General features: G+C 39.0%; 1 protein-coding gene across 5 annotated transcripts in view; it reads left to right on the top strand.

The window, feature by feature from the left end:
* Positions 1-399: 399 nt before the first annotated feature.
* Positions 400-20,151, top strand: part of LOC108701416 (melanophilin) — a 36,867-nt gene continuing 17,115 nt past the window's right edge. For 2 of the 5 annotated variants that reach the window (XM_041576538.1, XM_018236067.2), the window contains exons 1-9: positions 400-451; positions 8,493-8,680; positions 11,966-12,187; positions 13,165-13,292; positions 14,960-14,998; positions 17,221-17,309; positions 17,610-17,735; positions 17,967-18,174; positions 19,024-19,166. In XM_041576538.1, the coding sequence (XP_041432472.1) occupies positions 8,571-8,680; positions 11,966-12,187; positions 13,165-13,292; positions 14,960-14,998; positions 17,221-17,309; positions 17,610-17,735; positions 17,967-18,174; positions 19,024-19,166 (1,065 nt within the window). In that variant the 5' untranslated portion in view covers positions 400-451; positions 8,493-8,570. Of the gene's footprint in view, positions 452-8,492; positions 8,681-11,965; positions 12,188-13,164; positions 13,293-14,959; positions 14,999-17,220; positions 17,310-17,609; positions 17,736-17,966; positions 18,175-18,942; positions 19,167-20,151 lie in introns of all 5 variants that reach the window. The other 3 variants (XM_041576536.1, XM_018236066.2, XM_041576537.1) reach the window with 2 other exon arrangements.

Below are 20,151 nucleotides of genomic sequence, written 5' to 3'. Positions count from 1 at the left end.
GCTAAGCAGCACAAGGAGGCCACATTTATCACACTTGAAGGTATAGGTGTCCTGAAAAGCTTTTTGTGTGGGAAGTGAATCACAGATTCTGACCGAGTGTGGAATAGTTACAGAAGGTTACTGAGTTCTCTGTGCACATGGGGTAGATATTTATCAAGCCTGCTTTGAGATGTAAGACTACATAGAGCACTGGAGTAGCTTCATGATTTATTAATTAATACATGCAAGTTGTGCTTCCATACTGCAGATCTAGATGTGTGCCCTTGCTGTGCCCAGCCCTGTGCTCATGTGATATGTGAGGCTGATTATCAGAGGGTAGTGGAGCTACCCCCAGGCTTTGGGAGGAAGAACATGTGACACAGGGCAGGGCCTTAACCCTCCCTTCACATAAGTACACTCTCTCAATAGACAGCAGGCCAGCCCAGGCATTCCCGCAGCAGCCAGAGAACAGGTAACTCATTCCATCCGCATTTACAAATAACATTAAAGCCATTGAAAATTTGCAATTAATGTACATTGGAAATTTGCATCCAATTATATATTTTTTTCATTAAGCAACATTTTATTTGTGATTTGAGGAATTACTTGCACAGAATTCAGCACAATATTTCAGTTTTTATGCATTAGTGCAGTGCTTGGTTTTGATACCGATGTGACTCTTGCTCACTTACATGACAGCTGTAGGGTAGAGTATATGTATCTTACCTTTTTCTAACTGCAGTCCACAATGTAATATTATTCTGTCCAAAAGGTTCAAACATTTTTTATTTGCTAATTTTATTGCCGCCTTATAATAAACTATATCCTTATAAACAGTGCTTAATGATGTCACTGGTTATAATCGTAGTGTACTGATGTCATTTCTGTCACATGTCTCACTGAAACTTGTGTATTATAATAATTAAAGTACTCTTGTTGCAAAATATGAGGATATTAGAAGTCACCTCAGAGTTCATGACCTGTAAAAAACATTTAATATGCCTCTGTAACTTATAATATCCTTATATTTTATAAGAGAGGGTACTTTATTTACTATTTCCGGCACTGTATAACAAGGCTTGCTTTAGAAAAAAGGTTTTATATAACTATATATATCTAAATATAAATATCTAAATATATATACTGTAGTACTTGAGACTCGATATTTACAAAATTTACTTGAGCACCCAGGTCTCTTTATTTACACTTGAGGTGTGCAGCTTGTACTTATGGTCTGTATATATATATATATATATGTATATATATATATATATATATATATATATATATATATATATATATATATATATATATATATATATATATATATATACACACACATATATGGACAAAGGGCCAGGCCTAGGGCAGCAAAATTTTAGGGACGGAATACCACCCTGCGGCATCCTAAGGAGCACTGGGTGCATAGGGTGCGCACAGGGGCCGGCACTAGGGCCATGCGACCGGCGGTATGACCGTGCGGCCAAGGGAGGGCGTGCACTATTTTTGCAATCGCTTGCATAAATCTGGCCCTGTATATATATATATATATATATATATATATATATATATATATATATATATATCAACTTAGACCTTCTCAAAAGGGCTAAGCTAAAACTGAAATATCAATCACACAAGTAAAGTTTATTATTTTTTTTCAAAAGATCCAGTGAGTGCTAGTTTTCTGTACTGGTTGTATTGAACTATAACTCAGCAACCAGGTTATTACTTGTTTTTTTGCAGTGTGCCTTTCTGAATATGTTGCCTGTTATTTGCATAGCAAGACACCGAAACTGTTTCCCAGGGCCCTAATGTTCCATTTCATCCAGTTTGTTTTACCATTATTGTACAGAATCACATTACTAAATGTTTTAATCTCTTGAATTGATCTTCACAACAGCCACAGCCAGTCAGACATGAGATTCTCTAAAAAAACAACAGAAAACAGAATCAGCCACCATGACTCTGTATCACTTTCTTTAGTTCGGGAGGTTGTATGGAGTGTGGAGTGCTGTGTACAGGAAAGCATTCGCAGACGTTCCAGATCCTGCTGCCTTGTCTACATTGTTACAGTCACACTTTAATTAAAGAGGAAAAGCTTTTTATAAATGTAATTCATTGTCTATTGAACAGTAAAATAAGGGGGGTTTAGCTTATTGTGTGCAGCTGAACAGGCCCGGATTTGTGGAAAGGCCACCTAGGCCCGGGCCTAGGGCTGCAGGATTTTAGGGGGGCGGCATGCTGCCCAACCACACCCACATTGGTTCAAAAACACTAGGGATGCACTAATGCACAAATTTCATGTGCGCCAATCCCTATTGCTCCTGTCCCCCTGGAGGGGACAGGGGCGACGAACGGCAGTGGGCCTAGGGGAGCCCACTATGTAAATCCGGCCCTGCAGCTGAACTTCATCTTCCTGGCAGCTTGCAAGAAAAGCAGGGATTGTAGGAAAGGCTCACAATAGTGATGAGAGGGTTGAGTTCTTCTCGACCCACACATGTCCCCTCCCAACCGGAACCTGGCCCACTCCGTCTTCTTCATTTATAGACCCTGGCGGGGCAGGGTAGGCGTAAGTCTATAAATTGATGGGCCAGAAGCTGGCAGTGGGAGGTCGTGGGTGGGGAGAACCCAAAGATATTTTGCGGTAGCCATGTTAAATGCCATGTTTATAGGTCTGTCTAGGGTCAGACTGGTGTCCCAGGGCCCACCAGGGCTGCCCCCTCAGGAGCCCCCAGGCAGTACCCCATGCCACAATTCTCCCTTCCTCCCCACCCCTGCGAGTACATTTAACTTCTGGCCTTAGCGGACGCAATCAGGGGTGGTCAGGGGGATTGTGGTGAGTGTACAGCGTCTTCAGCGGGGTGTGGGTCCACCGGATTTTTTCCCAGTGTCCCACTGGCCATGTCCAACTCTGAGTCTTACCCCAGTTTACTTAATGTTTCCCACCATGTCGGAGTTGACTTAGCTTAGACTGTAAGACTGTAAGCTCGACGGTGCTGTGAATCAAATGTCTGTTATACATGTTAATCCATTGTCCTTTATGTGACTTCACCAGAAGTACCAACATTTGACAATAATTTTGATTGAGACACTTTTTGCTTTGCTTTTATGTTGGTGCATCACTCTGAAAAGGGTATCCACGCAATTTATTTATGATCAGACCTGTAAACAAATCAATATCATAATTGTCAGCATACAGAACGGTTCCTTTAGTATGGTCCCTTTATACTTAGTATGTTTATCTTGCCAACGCTCAACGCACAATCCCAGCAGTTTAGCGTTTACAGTGCAGGTAGAAGATAAGTCCAGTCTGTCAAGCAGCACAGCATGTTCATTATACAGATATGGCACCTGTTATCCAGAATGCTCTGGACCTGGGGTTTCCAGATAATGGATCTTTCCATAATATGAATCTTCCTACCCTAAGTCTCCTAGAAAATCATGTAAACATTAAATAAACCCAATAGGCTGGTTTTGCTTCCAAAAAGGATTAATTACATCTTAGTTGGGATCGAGTACAAGGTACAGTTTTATTATTACAGAGAAAAAGGAAATCATTTTAAAATTTTTTGATTATTTGGGTAAAATGGAGTCTATGGGAGATGGCCTTTCCGTAATTCGGAACTTTCTGGATAACGGGTTTTCAGATCCCATACCTGTACCAATAAGCATATGTTTTAAATGCATCTTTACTGTGCCTGGATTTCCCAAACTAATTTATGCACAATTGGGCACGATCATATAAGTTTATTTTTACATACTTTCTCTTTATTATATCATTATATCATGTGTTTTTATCACATATATGCAGTATAACCACTGAACATGAAGAAACCCACTGCAATTACTTTTTATGGCCCCCAAAGCTTACAAAGTTAATTTATGACCCTGGTTTTGTGTCTGGTCTAGTATATTATAGAATGGCCAATTCTTAGCAACTTTCTAACTTTCAAATGGGGCTAGCATCCAAAAAAACTATTGCTATTTGATTCTTCCGTTTTATTGTTAGGTTTTATTATTTATCTGTATATTCAGACCTTCATCTATTCATATTATAGGTTCTCATTCAAGACAGTGCCTGGTTGCTAGGGTAATTTGGACCTTAGCAACCAGATAGCTGCTGAAATGTCAAGCTGAAGAGCTAATGGGCAACAAGCTAAATAATTAAAAAAACGCAAATAATAAAAATGAAGTCCAATTGCAGATTGTCTCAAAATAGCACTCTCTACATTATACTAAAAGTTCTTTGGTGACCAACCAATTTACGTCATTAGAATTATTTGCTTTAAGCAGACTGTATTATGAGAGAGGCCTTCTTGTAATTATTTACTTCTCAAAGATCAAACATGGAGAAGATACAGTTTCTCTGTTTGTGCTTTTTAGCTCAAAAGAATAACAGAAAGATACATTTTGTGTGATTTAAACATTAGGCAAAAAGTATGTTTAGCGCAAGCCCTATTTATTGTACTCGTGTTGAAATAGGGAGTGTACTGAGGAGACGTAACACTTGGTAAGAGATAACAGGAAAAGGTTGCCGGTAGCAATAGGATGTGTATAATGCGCTGGGAGCTGCCAGAAGCTCAGTAATTAGCTACCAGTTATAATTAAGGAAAGCAAACAGTGAACAGGTGCCTAAGTAAACACTGTTCTGAATCCTGTATCTACCTGAAGGCAGGACAGGAGGGCCTGATTCTGAGACGTAAGAACAAGTGAAGCGTGGCAGGCACCTGTTATAACTCTTACAACCACTTATAGGCAGGGTCAGACTGGGGGGGGGAGAGAGCCCAACGCTGCTTCGGGGGTCACCACACCCCCCTGGCCCCCTGCCCCAGCCACAAAGACACCTCAGAACCCCCTGCCTTAGCTGCAACCCCCCTTCTGCCCCCTCACGCACCTTTTACCTGCTCGCGACTGGGGCAAGGGTGGGAGGTCAGGGCAGCAGCAATAGTGGGTCTGAGCTGTGAGGCCCACCAGGTTTTTTCCCCGGTATCCCGCCGGCATTCAACATTAATAAATGTAAGGCCTGGGATGTAAAAAAAAAATATGCAAGCCATTTATACCCTTAATGGAATTGTCTAGGCAAATTTATTATTGAAGATAATAAATTTGGCTGTAGTAAGCAATGCCAGTCAGCAGCATCAAGGGCAAACAAGGTATTGAGCTGTATTAAAGGGACATAGGAGGAGAGTTTTATTCTTCCACTATACAGAATGCTGGTAAGGCCCTATAAAAAATGTGTTGTGCAGCTTTGGTTGCCAGTGCTCAAACAAGTTATTATTGAATTAAAAAATGGAAAGTCTCAGTTATGAAGAAAGGATGGCCAAGTGAGGATTGTTTATGCTGCTGAAGAGGTGCATATATATATATATATATATATATATATATATATATATATATATATATATATATATATATATATAAAATATTGGTTGAAGTAGCCACACTCACAGGACTTGATGAAAGAGAGTATTTATTGAAGTTGAAAAACTGACTTTTTGGCTGGAACAGCCTTTATCAAAGTGACCCGGAAATACAAACATCAGAGTAAATACATGGTGTGGTGGGAACCGACATGGCAAACAGGGGTGTGACTAAATAACACAAAAAAAAAGTTAAAATAATTGAAACATTCAAAAACTTATTGACAAAATATAGAAAAAAGTGTCCAGTCTTTGTGCAGCGTATCAGGGTAAAAATGCATTATTTTTCTCTGTATCTAATTAACAAGGATACAATCAATTACAGTGTAGCGATGTTATCTAATGCTGAGACAATTATGTAACTATATATCAAACAAACAAGTGTATTTAAGAACAAGATGTGCTCACAGAAAGTGAAGCTTTTTTACTTCATCTTCATAATTATGGTTCCATTGAAATATTCTGAAAGGTTTTTCCACAGTAACAATCTCCCTGAATCAGTTGTACTGGCATATACATTAGATAGTTTCAAGAAGGGATTGGATAGCTTTTTGGCAAGTAATAAAATACAGAATTATTACAAAATAGCTCCTAGTACCAAGCTGATCCAGGGACTGGTCCGATCTTGGAGTCAGGAGGGATTTGTTCCCTCTCTGAAGTAGAGAGGCTTTAGAAGAAGTTTTTTTGCCTTCCTATTTATCAACTAGCAGTTAGACAGGTTTTATATAACATAAAATGTTTAACTTGATGGATGTGCTAACGTACTATGTTTGTATGCAAGTCTTTTGGACAGGGCACTCTCTACCTCTTGTATTGGTGATTGTACACCCTGCAGAGTATGTTGACTCTTTTTTAAATAATAAGCACCATCACTTTTTTCCTTTTCTTCCTTACTTTTTTATAGTTAGACTCATTCTGTATTAGGGTTACCAGATCACTATTCTGTACATTAGCAGTTAAATGTTTGATAAATCTTCTGTCAAAAGCTATACACTGTGCTCATTGTAGCGGGAGGTGTTGTTGAAGAATGTGCTGATTTGGATCATATGCTTTAGTAAAGACTGAATAGGAACAATCATCCTCCCATGCATAGAAGTCCTATTACTGCATTGCAAATGTCTTGCTTTGTATATGTGACCCAGAGGAACAGTGATAAAAGTCTGTGTTAGCTTAATAATAGCCCAATATCACCTCTAGGCATGATGTTCAGTTAATTCATTGTGACCTGAAAGAATGTATGAACAAATGTAGTGAATCTAAATTGACAAAAAGAGCATTGATAGAGGCAGTCCTAAAGGGATATGGTCTGTGTTTAGACATCAGCTATCTGCAGTATGATAATCAGCTGACTGCACTGGTCACATATCGCTATGTGCAAACACTCTCACGCTCATTTTGGAATCTTCCCCAGCTATGTTCAATAAAAAGCTATCCAGAGTCCTTAAATAGGAAAGCAAAGGAACTAAATGTTTCTTTTAAGCATGCAATATTTCATTTTTTATTAAGGATTCCAGAACATTTGACAAATCAGTGGCACTTTTAATAAATACAGTTTGCATGGCTGTATTATTTTATACATCAAACAATTAAACAGCGAGAATAAAACAAGTTTGCAGTGGGAGGAAAACTGGATTCGCTGTATATTACACAAAGGCTGCTTTGTGCAATTTTGGGTCTGTAATTAAACATCATAAGGAAGGTACAGGCCATAGTGTCCCTGTAGTTTTGCCCTGGAGACAAGTGTGTAGTTGCTTTAGTAATATAATGCAGGTATGGGGACTGTTATCTGGAATGCTTGGGACCTGGGGTTTTCCATATAAGAATCTTCCTGTAATTTAGATTTTCATGTCTACATTAAACATGAAATAAACTCAATAGGCTGCTTTTGCCTCCAATCAGGATCATCAGGATTAATCAGGATTAATGATGCAATAGTTTTAACCAAGTACTTTTTAATGATAAAAATAGTTTTAATCAATCTTATTATTACAGAGAAAAAGGAAATCATTTTTAAAAATTTGGATTATTTCTATAAAATGGAGTATATGTGAGACATCCTTTCTGTACTGCAGAACTTCTGGATAATGGGTTTCCTGATAATGGATCCCATACATGTACCATGATGCTGCTAAACTATAGCCCCCAACATGTATCAACCATCATTAACCTGTCGTTGTGCGCTGGACTTTTTTTTTTTTGTCCGGGTAAAGTTTGGTTTAACAACAGTGTTTCCATCCCCTTAATTCTGTTCCAAATGTCACAATAGATTTCAAATGACTTTCATGAGATAAACTGTTGAGTTTTTCTCTTGTAGATTTAATATGGCCTATCATGTTCTACTCCATGTTTTATTGGATCATTATGGTGATTCATTTTCATGGTCTCTTTTACATGGGCACAGGGCATTAGCCAGGAAAACATGCCTCACAGAGCTTTAACACATTGAATTATTTTAGGTTTTATGAACAAATTAGTTTCATTAATTAATGTGACATTCAACAAAATCTGGCAGATATAGAAATGGCATTCCATGTATCTGACATATTAATTGGTTGTGTACATGCCTCCATTGCATACACAGCCGTCAGAAAAGTATTCTAAGTAAATGTAAGGATTGCTGTTTCTCTTATACTACTATTACTTGCAGAAATAATTCAATATAGTCTTATTTTCAAATGTCTCTTTGCATATTTACATATATTACATGGGGCACATTTTCTTGAATTAATACATTCATGTAGATGAGCAACCTGCATTTATTATACATTTATTTTATTAAAGAAAAATCGTTTTTAAGACTAGAAGTATAGTATAATGTCACTACGTGATTGGCTTGTGTCAGTAAGATGCAGCTTGTGACTACATACATTCATACTGTGAGTTTTCCCAGGTGTCTGTGCAGCTATGTAGTTTCTTTGGGTTGCTCTTTACTGAAAATCCATTGTCCCTGACTGCAGTGTTCCAATTGGAAGGACAGCTATACATTTTGCATACTACTGGCTGTGCAGCACTTTATTGTAATATTCTGGCTTGCTTTTTTCCTCTGCCAGGCAGAAATTTTATCCTTGTATTATGTTTTCCTTGTTTCAGCAAAAGCTTCTCCTAATACAGCATTAATCTCAGGAGTGAAGTACACAGTGACATTGGGATTCTGAACTTTTACTCATCATGGGGAAGAAGCTGGACTTGTCCAAGCTAAGCGAAGATGAAGCGAAACATGTCTGGGATGTGGTTCAGAGAGACATAAACCTGCGCAAAAAGGAGGAGGAGAGAATTGAGTAAGTAAATGTGTACTGAATAAGATAACGTAACAATTTCATGTAACATAACAAACATTATTTAAAGCATACAGGAGAGCCCGTTTTTTTATGCTAGAAGTTGGTATTGTTTGTAAGAAATAATAGTGTCTTACTAATTAATAAGATGTGGCCTTGGTATCAACTGTGGTGGTCAAAGGAGTTCAGTTTTAAAGCTCAACCTTACTGAAATTTGTGGCAAGCTTTTATGTCACGTGGCTTTCTAGTTGTTACTGAAATACAACTGTCTGCCTGGGGATGCTGGGAATTGTAGCTAAAACTAATGCCTATTGTTTCACCCCTGTCAGCTGTTGTAGAAAACACATTGCCCAGCTTCCTAATGGTGGTGAAAATCAGAAAGTTAACACGTAGCCTATTGCTGATATTGCACATGGCATGGGTGTCATATTCAAGAGTCCCTACCCTCATAAACTCATCCTACTTACTAAACACTGTTTCTGCTCCACCTTACCCAAACCCATAAAGCAAACAGCACTAGCTATGTGACTCATGCAGAGACTGGTAAGGAGGCAGTGATGGAAAACAGTAACTCTGTTCTAAAGAAGAGGGGGCATAAACGGTCATGCTGCTAGAATGTTATACACCTTTCATGTCAGTAAACCTGGCCTTGGACTGCCTTAAAGTCAGTAGTACATATCTTGGGATTTGCAAAAACAGCACTAGTTGTAGCAATATAAGACATTATGGCAGATCTCTCTGTATAATCTACTGTATTTCTATGGTTAAATTGGCAGCTTTTGCACCAAACTACATATAATTTGCCATGGGAGTAGTTTGCAATATAAGCCCACTCTAATATTAAAATAAAACTGCTATTTCAGTGCATGAGCCAATTTGCCACAGGATATTGCCCACTTTTAGTAAATGAGCCCCAATTTCTTTCTGCTCTGCTATCAACATGTAGTGCAATATGTTAATCATATTGTGTGTCAGCTTCTTTACAACAGATTACAATGTAAATGGATGTCATTAAAGGAAAATCAAATCTACCAAGGCAGTTTATTGCCCATAGATTAGCCACAACAGTGCAAGCTAGAACTCCATTTTTACTCTTTAGAATGCTTTTCCATATCTGAGTAAACAGCACTAGACACCGTCTGTGTTTGTTTAGGATAGCAGCTGCCATATTAGCTTGATGTGATATCACTTCCTGCCTGAGTCTCTCCCTGCTCACTCATAGCTCTGAGCTCAAGTTACAGCAAGGAGGGGAGGAAGGAGGGGGAAAGGAGCAAACTGAGCATGCTCAAGCCCAAGCCCTGGAGTTTTAAGCTGAAAACAGGAAGTCTGATACAGAATCCCATGTGTACATAACAGAACAAAAAAAATGTGGTGTTTCTTTTGACAGAGGACTCTGAGCAGCATTACTTTGAGGATTTACTTTTGTATTCACATAGACCTTTATGATAAAGCTTACTTAGATTTAAGCTTTCCCTTCTCCTTTAAGCATATAAGAATGCTTTGGATAGAGCTATCATGTATAATGACACCCAAACAAAAGTTTCTACAGATTGTTGTGTGGTATAATTTTATTGGGATTCTGCACATGTAAAACATAAGCACACATCTACATGGAAACAGCTGGCAAGGGAGGAGGGTACAGTTTTTGTTTGGAGGAGGTTATCAATAAAAGGCTTCCCACTGGAGAACCTACAGTTATATATGACTATATATAGTAGCAGATCTAATTTTGGGGAGGATAAACCTCTGTAAATCTTCATGCCACCTACAGTGCTAACTAATGGAATATAATATAGGCAATGGCCACCCATTGATCTGGGAGGCCATAGTCACCAGGCCGTCACTACCTATAAAACACACAAAAAACCCTGTAGGGACCCATTGGTTTAGTAAGCCCCTATGGCTTTAAGCTCATGTATCCATTTATTCATTTACAAATGTCTATCTGTGGCCCACAGGCTTATGACCACTTCCTGCCACACTTTAATAAAGTGTTTGGTTAGGGGTGGATCTTTCTCTTTGACCTTCAATTGCAGACTCAGCTGGAGACATATTTTGGCAAAAATCTGTGGAGGTCACAGGCTTTATTAAACAGTTTACGCATCAAGGACTAGGTACACCCTGACCCCAGCTGCGGCTCACTGCCCAAAAAATTGTATTCTCAAAAAACGTGGGCTCACTGCCAAAAAAATTGGTCAACCATGAAGCAGGGATCATAGGGCCGAGCGCCCACTGTGACCGCTTTTCAGCCCATCCCCCTGCTCCCTCATTGTGCATAAATGGCGCAAACCCAGTCTCTTGCATACCTCAGACAAGACCGTGCGGTCCAAATCTGATGCACACTCAATAAAGGTAGGCCTGTACCGTAACCAACTTGTACTCCTAGAGCCGCACACACTGGCTTGATACCACCTTGACCTTCCTTGAGCCGCAGCTGACCCAGGCAAGTACTGTTGACCACCACAGATAATGGTACTCCAGAGGAAGGCAAAAACTCTAGCACTTTTCAGCCAATTAGCACTACAAGAAAAATTCCTTCCTGACCCCATCCAGGCGATCGGTCATCAAAACAGCGTGGAGCACCATCATTTCAAATGGATCCATTTTACCTATGGTGGGAGGGTGGGAAACAAAAAACACAAGTAAGTCCTAATTCTTTTACTGTACATCCCCTTAAAAACCCTTCCAAACTAGAACTCCTCCCCTTGCCTCCTCCCCCAGCCTGCCCTTCTTTTTCACTCCACTGTTAGCCCCCTCCATTGTTCTTACCTGGGGGCTGGGGAGTGAGAGGCTAGGCTACACCTGGGGGGAAGGGGGCCCCGCCTAACCCCATGTCAGCCCTAAATGGGCTTCATTCCTCCTAAGATCAACAAGGCCCAGTAAAGCTCTGCTGCCCTAAAGGGACAACCCCTTTAGTGAAAAGCAGGGAGCAGGGATCCTGTGAACGAGGCTTTAGTAAATCATTGTAATTTTAGGAAAGTGAGATAGAAAGATTGGATAGAAAGAGCAGCCTGTGCTCCAACAATGATTCATAGCAGGGAGTAGCTCTCCCTTAGGTTCTGATTTGCCTAAAGTGAAGGGAATGTAATATTGAAGAGGGATTCAGGCATAGTCTTCTGCCTGATCCATTTCTTCTGTATGGGCTCTGGACCACATATGGCATTGAAATCCTATGGATGGCCCTTCAATGTCCCACTTCACAAAGTGCTCTTACTTCTCTGCTGGTCAAGCATTGATAAGTCCTAAAGCAGCAACAGCAGAAATCATTTATTGCCCTCTGTTCTACAGGGACCTGAAGGAAAAGGTAGAAAAGGAAAGCAGCAAGAGAGAACTTCTCTCCAACCAGAGCCACCTGAATGAGACTCACTGCATGCACTGCCTGCAACCCTTCCAGTTCCTCATCAACAGCAAGCGCCAGTGCAAAGACTGTCAGTTTCATGTCTGCAAGAACTGTAGCCGCTACAACAAAAAGGAGCTTGGCTGGGTGTGTGACACATGCAGAGCGGACCGGTAGGAATATACAAAGTCAAAGTAAACTTTATTGTCATCTCAGCAGTATACGAATATACAGTGAGACGAGACGACGTGGCTCCAGCTAGTACATATCACAAAAAGGCACTTAAAAAATACACAATAAAAATGTAAACATGAAATTTGCAATATATAGGCAGGAATTGGATATATACATGTGTAAACCTTTAGAATTGTGCAAATAAATTAACAGTTCACAAAGTTAAGTTCACAGTTCAGGTGTGTCTGGAATGTAGTGGGAGGGCAGGCAGTGAGTTGAGGAGTCTGATAGCTTGCCGAAAAAAGCTTTCGCACAGCCTGGTTGTTCAGGCTTTAATACTGCAAAAGCAGTATTAGGATGATATTTATATAGATTGCTATATTATGGTGGTAGGGTTATAACTAGAAGCCCATGCATGGGCCTGGGGCAAGATTTAGGCTGGGCACCCAAACACATACTGTATATCCCTATTGCTACCATTTTTTATTAATCATACTCCAAATAATGGCATATATATATATATATATATATATATATATATATATATATATATATATATATATATATATATATATATATATATATATATGTATATATATATATATATGTATATATATATATATATATATATATGAAGCCCTCCATGTGGGACTCTACATTTCCACTTTATTTTTTAAATTCTATTCCAACTAGTGATCTATGAACCATTGGCTTGAATGAAGGACATTAAAGTAGAAAAAGGTCTTTTTGAAAGATAAGGTGGATCCAAGTTCAATCAGCTATCACATATAAGTGCATGAGTTGCAAAGAGAAAACCAGGAGAGAGTAGAAGGTGGGATAGAGGGAAGGAAAAAGCAATTTCTAAATGTGTCTTTATGATATATTTGCCATTTCCCCATAGCTCTTTCTATATTTTTTATAAATTTTATAAATTTCTATTTATATTGTTCTAATCTGTGTCCTTTTCTTTGAATAGGTTGGTGAAGGTTGGATCACTGGATTGGTATTATGATCATGTCCGATCCCGTTTCAAACGTTTTGGCAGCGCTAAGGTAATGCGCTCCCTTTACATGAGGCAGCAGTTGGACGCAAGAGGAGCATCAGGTGCTACAAATTTACATATATAATAACTATACCACTAATGTTGATTCCTTGGGGGATTGTAGATTTTGATACACAGAGGGGTTAAAACAACCAAATGACAATTTGTGGGAGCTTTGAGAATCTCCCTTTCTGCTAACAGGTACATTGGCTGACGGACTTTGTGCACCCGGCAGTCGCTGCCTACTATTATTCTTGTGGAACAATGAGCATATCAATCATCCAAAATAAAAATCCAATGCTAGAGTTTCAGCCAAAGTTTAACTCAACTGTTTGTATTAAAAAGTAGTTTTACAGAGAATTTCATTCCTGTCCAAGTTCTTAAACAGAAGGAGAAATGATGTGAGACAAAAGCTGGCCTTATACTTGCATCTTGTTTAGTGATCTCTGTCCAATTTGGCTATCCACATTCTAGGCTAAATCAGGTTGAGCTCGTTATTTCCCTGGGAGCCAACAATAGGATCATACTGTGGGCCTACAGAGAACCCTTGGGAGAGAACCACATCAATGTGCAGTTGCAGGTGTTACCAGATAGAATATTCAAACCTGTCCGATAGATGCAGTATGTGGATGATTTCAGCTAGATTGTAGTCTGGCAGGCCATACCAAGAGCCACATTCACGGGCCAATATGCTACTTAGATTGGAATGGCCAACATGGAAAGTTTAACCTAAAAGATCATAGATGAATATGAGGGTTCCCTACTATACTTCATTTGTCTGAGATACACCATTCTCTACATATTTATATAAGCATAGTTGCTAACCAAATGTCTCTACCATTCTGGCTTTCAGTTTTTCTTTCTGCTTTCTATCCTACTTTCCATCTCAATTTATGCCTTCATTTCATTCTTCCAGTTTGGGAATTTTATGCAGTGTGTAACCTTTTTCTCTTTACTTCTTATTTTCTCTTTCTTTTCTCTTCTTGTTTTACATCCCCCCCTCTTACCTTTCCCCCTGCTCCTCTCTTCCTTCCCAATACTAATTTTCTTCTTCACCCTCCTCTTCTTTCCACCTTTCTTTTCTCTCTCTACAGCCACAGTTTCCTTCTCCCACTACCTTTTAATTCTATGCCCAATGTATGTCCGTTCTTTCTATTTACTGTTCACCCCAGTTACATTTTTTTTTTATTTTATTAGTGTAATGTTTGTGTTTCTCTGTATTCCTTGTCTGTTCCCAAATAATCCCAGTTTCTCTATGTAATCCTCTTTATTCTCTCCCTTTTTGCTTTTTCTCTTGTCCTCTTTCCCTTACTTTTGTGCAATGTTTCTTGTTTTTCTTTTATTCAGTGTTCCTCCTCTGCATTAGGTTCTCCCCCTTCCTGCTTCTGTTTTTCTCTACTCCTTCCAATATCTCTTTATACCCTATTGCTTTGATCCTTTAAAAATTGTATTCCTCCACTTTTTCTTTCTCACCACCCCTTTCACCCTTCTGTGTTCCCCTACCTTTTTCTTGCAGGGTGCTTTGTCTACTCCATTAGCAGGGACACCTGCAGGACAACCTAGATCTAGATTTTTGTAAATCCAGAGAAATATGGAATGTAGTTCTTTCCCACTCTATCCCTTTCCATTAGTGCTATGAGTAAATACTGCTTTATCAAGTAAGTTAGCATGTGCTAGTTCGAAGTATCACTTATTGACCTATCTATATGTCATTTCTATCCTGCTGCAGGTCTTCAGAACAAGGTATACAGCTTGCCAGATATCAATAGTAAGTTACAAGTAGGTCACAAGCAGTCATGTCCTACATAACTTGAGAATATCTATGTAAAAGAAGTGCTATTAAGCCTAACAAAAGCCCCCAAATATAACTTTATTAACACACTATGGGGCACATTTACTATGGGTCGAATATTGAGGGTTAATTAACCCTGAATATTTGACCATTGAAGTAAAATCCTTCAACTTCAAATATCGAAGTCGAAGGATTTACCGCATTTCGTGCGATCGAAGTAAAAATCGTTTGAACAATTAAATCCTTTGAATGGAACGATTTGAAGGATTTTAATCCATCGATCGAACGATTTTCCTTCGATCAGAAATTACTTAGAAAGCCTATGGGAAGGTCCCCATAGGCTAACATTGGTGCTCGGTAGGTTTTAGCTGGCAGTAGTAGCTAGTGAAAAGTTTTTTAAAGAGACAGTACTTCGACTATCGAATGGTCGAATAGTCGAACGATTTTTAGTTCGAATCGTTCGATTCGAAGTCGTAGTCGAAGGTCAAAGTAGCCAATTCGATGGTCGAAGTAGCCAAAAAAAAACTTCGAAAGTAGAAGTATTTTTCATTCTAATCCTTCACTTGAGCTAAGTAAATGTGCCCCTATATCTACAGTTTGAGAAGTCAAACTTTTTCTTTTGCATGGGATGGCAGTTCCCCCATTAAATAAAGGTATAAAGGGCATTGTTGATTGTGGACAACAAACTCTCCTCTGTTTTTTGGATTTAGACAGAAAAAAAATCATCTTGTACTTCAGTGAAAAGCACCTTGCCTGTGCTATAGCAATGTAAGGAGAATCACCTTATGCGAGGCTAACCAGGTGTTAAATTAGTCCTGCATCCAGTGTTTTTATGCAAGGGTAAATACGCATATTTATATGCTGGGACAGTCTAACTATTTTGGTGTAAATTAAAGGAAATTAGCTTCTACTAAATGGGTATATTTTACCTTTCAATACATATTTGCAAAAGTAAATCACAAAATCATTGTAGGATGTGGCCTGTGTTCCACAAAAAACTAAACAGGTGTATTAGAGAGCAGCAGGTAAAAGGCCAATAAATCCTTGAACTTCTTTAGTTGAGGTATTTTGAGGGATCTGGTTACAATTTATCCTGCCTGACAGCTTATAATGTTCCTCCCACTCTTTGTGGCCTTTGTATTTAATAGCACACACCGTACAATGTAATGCTTGAAGTTCCTAATAATTTGATAATGATGTTTGTACTTTTAGCAGAGCTCTGTATATATTGTATCTAAGGATAATGTCACACAGGGCATTTTGACCTGTGTTTGTGTCTGTCACTGCTTCCCATTGTATTCAGCATAAACAGTTAGGCAGACCTATTCTCAGAAATTCTCATTCACCTCATATACACTTACATATACACTTACATATTACACTTGTACATATTATACAGGTACATATTATACATAGTCATTATATGTTTTGACTGGCTATTTGTATCATGCATATAATTTGTAACACAGTTCCACATAATGAAGATACTTACCTTGGTGAGGGGTACTTTGACCATATAACTTACACAAAATTATATTACATATATATTAAATATTTTATCAATGAATAGGGCTTGTACTGAACATTTTGCCTATTGTTCTGATCATGAGAAATCTATAGGACATTTAAGCTACTCCATGTTTGTTCCTTGCATAGATAAATCCCCCTACATAATTGACTCCTGTTAACAAAACAGTCACAACAAAGGGTTAATGGAGAGGTTGTATACTGGTGATCTAATATCTACCTTGCAAAGACCAAACATGGAGCAGCTTCAATCTCCTTGTTTGCCTTGTTTAGCAAGTAAAAAAAAACAAAAAACATAGATTTTTGGTATTAAAACAATAGGCAAAATGTATGTTCACCCTAGACCTATTAATTGGACTCATGTTGAACCAGTTATACTGCCCTTTTCAGCGTCAAAGTGTACGTCAGGGCCTTTTTTCCTAGTAAGTTAATTTGGGAAGCAGTGACAGTTGGATTGGGGTGTGACCTCCTCTAATAGAGGCATATAGAAGTTGTGGAAGAGGCAGAGGAACCACATGGGTGTCCTTGATTGCTAAAAATTACATTTTCTTTCATTATGAAAATGACAATATAGATGGAATGCCCCTTTAACTATGTTCAATAAAAGTAAAAATTATCAGGTATGGCATAAAACTGACATCTGCTGATTGTTTTCCATATTACATCACTAGGAGAATATCTGCGCCAGGCTCGAGCTGGGATGTTCCATGATGAGGATGAGGACTTCATAGACAGTGCTGAAGCTCAACGCTACAATATGGTATTGACATTAACATCTTCCACCCTGTACTGCACTAAATCCTATTTCTGCATACAGTTGCATGTTGTACATTGTCCACACACAATGTGCACTACCATACTATCATCCACATGAGCAAAGCAACTCACAGTGAGCCTTTGGATATTGCCATTGTATAAGCATTATTCATGTTAAACAGGATAGTAACTGTGTGCTTGCATTGCTACTGCTTTTTGGCATTAGTAAAACAAAATTGATTAAATTCATGGCTTAAGGGCATCTGATTATTTATGTTCTTCCCTTTCTTTCTCTTCTCTGAAGATGTGCAAGACCAAGCGTAAGCTCTCTGTTCATCCCTATGATTTTGATATGGATTCTGAGTATTCCACTCAATCCCGCAGACAATCCATGCAGCTCTCGCCAACTCTAGAACAGGATGTTTTCCAGGTATTTTCTGGGACTGTCCTTTACTCTTATACTTTCTATCTCAAATGATTTAAATAGCATCTGGAAAGCATGGGCAGAAAAGGGTGGTGGTTGCTGATACCTCTATGTCTTCCTGCAGACACCAGGTTACAAGGTCAGACTAGAAGTGAAAATATAGGTTAGCTGTATATCAAAAGCTGAACCACTTGAGACTTAGTCATTGTTATTTGTGTGTGCTGTGTTTGCCCTCAGTCATTCTCTGAGCGCCCCAGCGCTGCTGGAAGAGAAGTGACATCACAGAAGGAGTCTTTAATTGCTGAAGCTGATCTTGCATCCATGTTCCACCACATCCTCCAAGAGCAAGGGCCGAATGCTGCCTCACCCGAGAAAGAGTTCAGTACTGAAGTCCGACTAACTGTCAACTCTCGACGCCTTAGCCTTGAAAACACCAGGAGGCCAAGTAAGAGCAAACCAAGGAGCACACTTGACATTGGTTTCATTCTTTATATGGGGAAAGTAGGACAGGTGCAGAATGAACACAGTAATAATCTTGAAACATCCAAGAGTACTGGGAGTGGATGTGGGGGTTTACTTTGTCTACCATACATCTGACATCCTTTCCACATATAAAATATAAGACCACCATTGGCCATTCACAAGATTAGCTAGAATGCAGTGCACATTGAACAGTCAATGCTTTAGCAAATAGTGATGTAATATGGGTTGTGTCATGGGATGTGTCAGGGATGTTCCATGGTTTAACGTGTGTCAGCAGCAACTATGACTAAGAGCTAATTTGCAATAGATGGGAAGCTTATATGTTCTGTGACCATGTACTGGATGAGCTTTTGATGGCCCATCTGCCAGTATTCTGTACGCAAGCAAGCCCTGAAGTACAGGGTTCCTGATGTACCAAAAAGTGCAGCCTCCGTTTTACACACTAATGTCTTTAGTATATTTGGATAAAAATAATTTGTCAATATGCTGTACTAGTTTGTTAAAGAGTTGGTGTTCACCATATGTGGTTGCCTGGGTTTTTTTTGCCTCTGCTTGGTCCCCATAAAATATACTGCATTCCTGTAGATTTACTTTTTGTTCTATACTGGACATCAGATCCTTCTGCAACATAATACAGGCCAGTGTGGAAGAGAAGAGATTAAACTGAGACTGTTTGAAATAATATATCCTTTTTTTACTCTTCCCCTTCCCATTTCCTACTATCCTCCAGAACTTCCCTTCCTAACAGAATCCCAAATAAGCAACACTTTCCCTGACCCTCAACTAACTCGCACCCGCTATCTCCCTAAAGGCAGCCCCTCCCTTGCACCCAAGGGGTCACAGTACTCTGGAGACATGGACACCTCAGAAGAAGAAGGGGGAGCTATTGCTAAAGCTCCTCCTCGGAGGCGAAGCAGAGCTTCATCTCAAGAGAACGTGCATGCAGGTGGTCAGGTATGTAGGCTGAAGAGCTAGTACTCTAAGACTAGCACTAACACTGACCTGTACAACATTGGACTGTGGTATCTTTTCGATACATTCCTTAATACTGGAGTTTCACCAGAATATTATATCATTGGCAAACCTAAAGGAGTGGTTAACCTTTAAAATAACTTTTAGTATGTTATAGAATGGCTAATTATAAGCAACTTTTCAACTGGCCTTCTTTATAATAGTTTTGGAAATATTAGCCTTCTTCCAGCTCTTTCCAGCTTTCAGATTGTCATAATATCAATCCACTTAGCACAAGGATATGTTGTTGAATGTAGTTCTGGGACAAGGAAGTAGGAGAGTAAAGCAGAATGAACAGACCTGTGTCTCTGTGTGCTGATTGCAATACTGATAAAACCAAAGCAATACACAGATGGGAGCCACTGACCCTGTCTTAAAACAAATGCTCTGTAAGGCTACAAATGTATTATTATTGCTACTTTTTATTGTCCAGGTCCTCTCCTATTCATCTTCCAGTCACTTATTAAACTCAGTGCTCAGTTGCTAGGGTAATGATGACCCTAGCAACCAGATTGATAAAATTGCAGACTGGAGAGCTGCTGAATAAAAATCGAAATAGCTAAGTTAAGTCAAAGGTGAACGGCCCCTCATGTATACTTATGTATACAGTGTCTCTGCCTGTCTGTATCTGTTTGTAGCGTTACATGGTCAGCATACATGGGCACCTAGCGGGCAGGACTCTGTATTCAGAGGAAGTAATTATTCTTTATCTATTCACTGCTCTGCTACTAATTAGACCTACCGCCAAGACTTATTTTTTGATTAAAAAAAATGTTTTTTATTCTCTCACTTCCATCTCAAGTGTCTTTAGTTCTTTTATGTCTTTTGGTAATGAGATCTTGGCCTTGAGAGTCTCATAAAAACAGCGAATGGCTAATTGTTATTATTAGATATTCTGTGGCACAGTGACACTGACATTTTTATTCTT

This window comes from Xenopus laevis, chromosome 9_10L (genome assembly GCF_017654675.1).
Source record: "Xenopus laevis strain J_2021 chromosome 9_10L, Xenopus_laevis_v10.1, whole genome shotgun sequence".
NCBI classification, from domain to species: domain Eukaryota; kingdom Metazoa; phylum Chordata; class Amphibia; order Anura; family Pipidae; genus Xenopus; species Xenopus laevis.
This window is presented reverse-complemented; position numbering and strand designations above follow the sequence as displayed.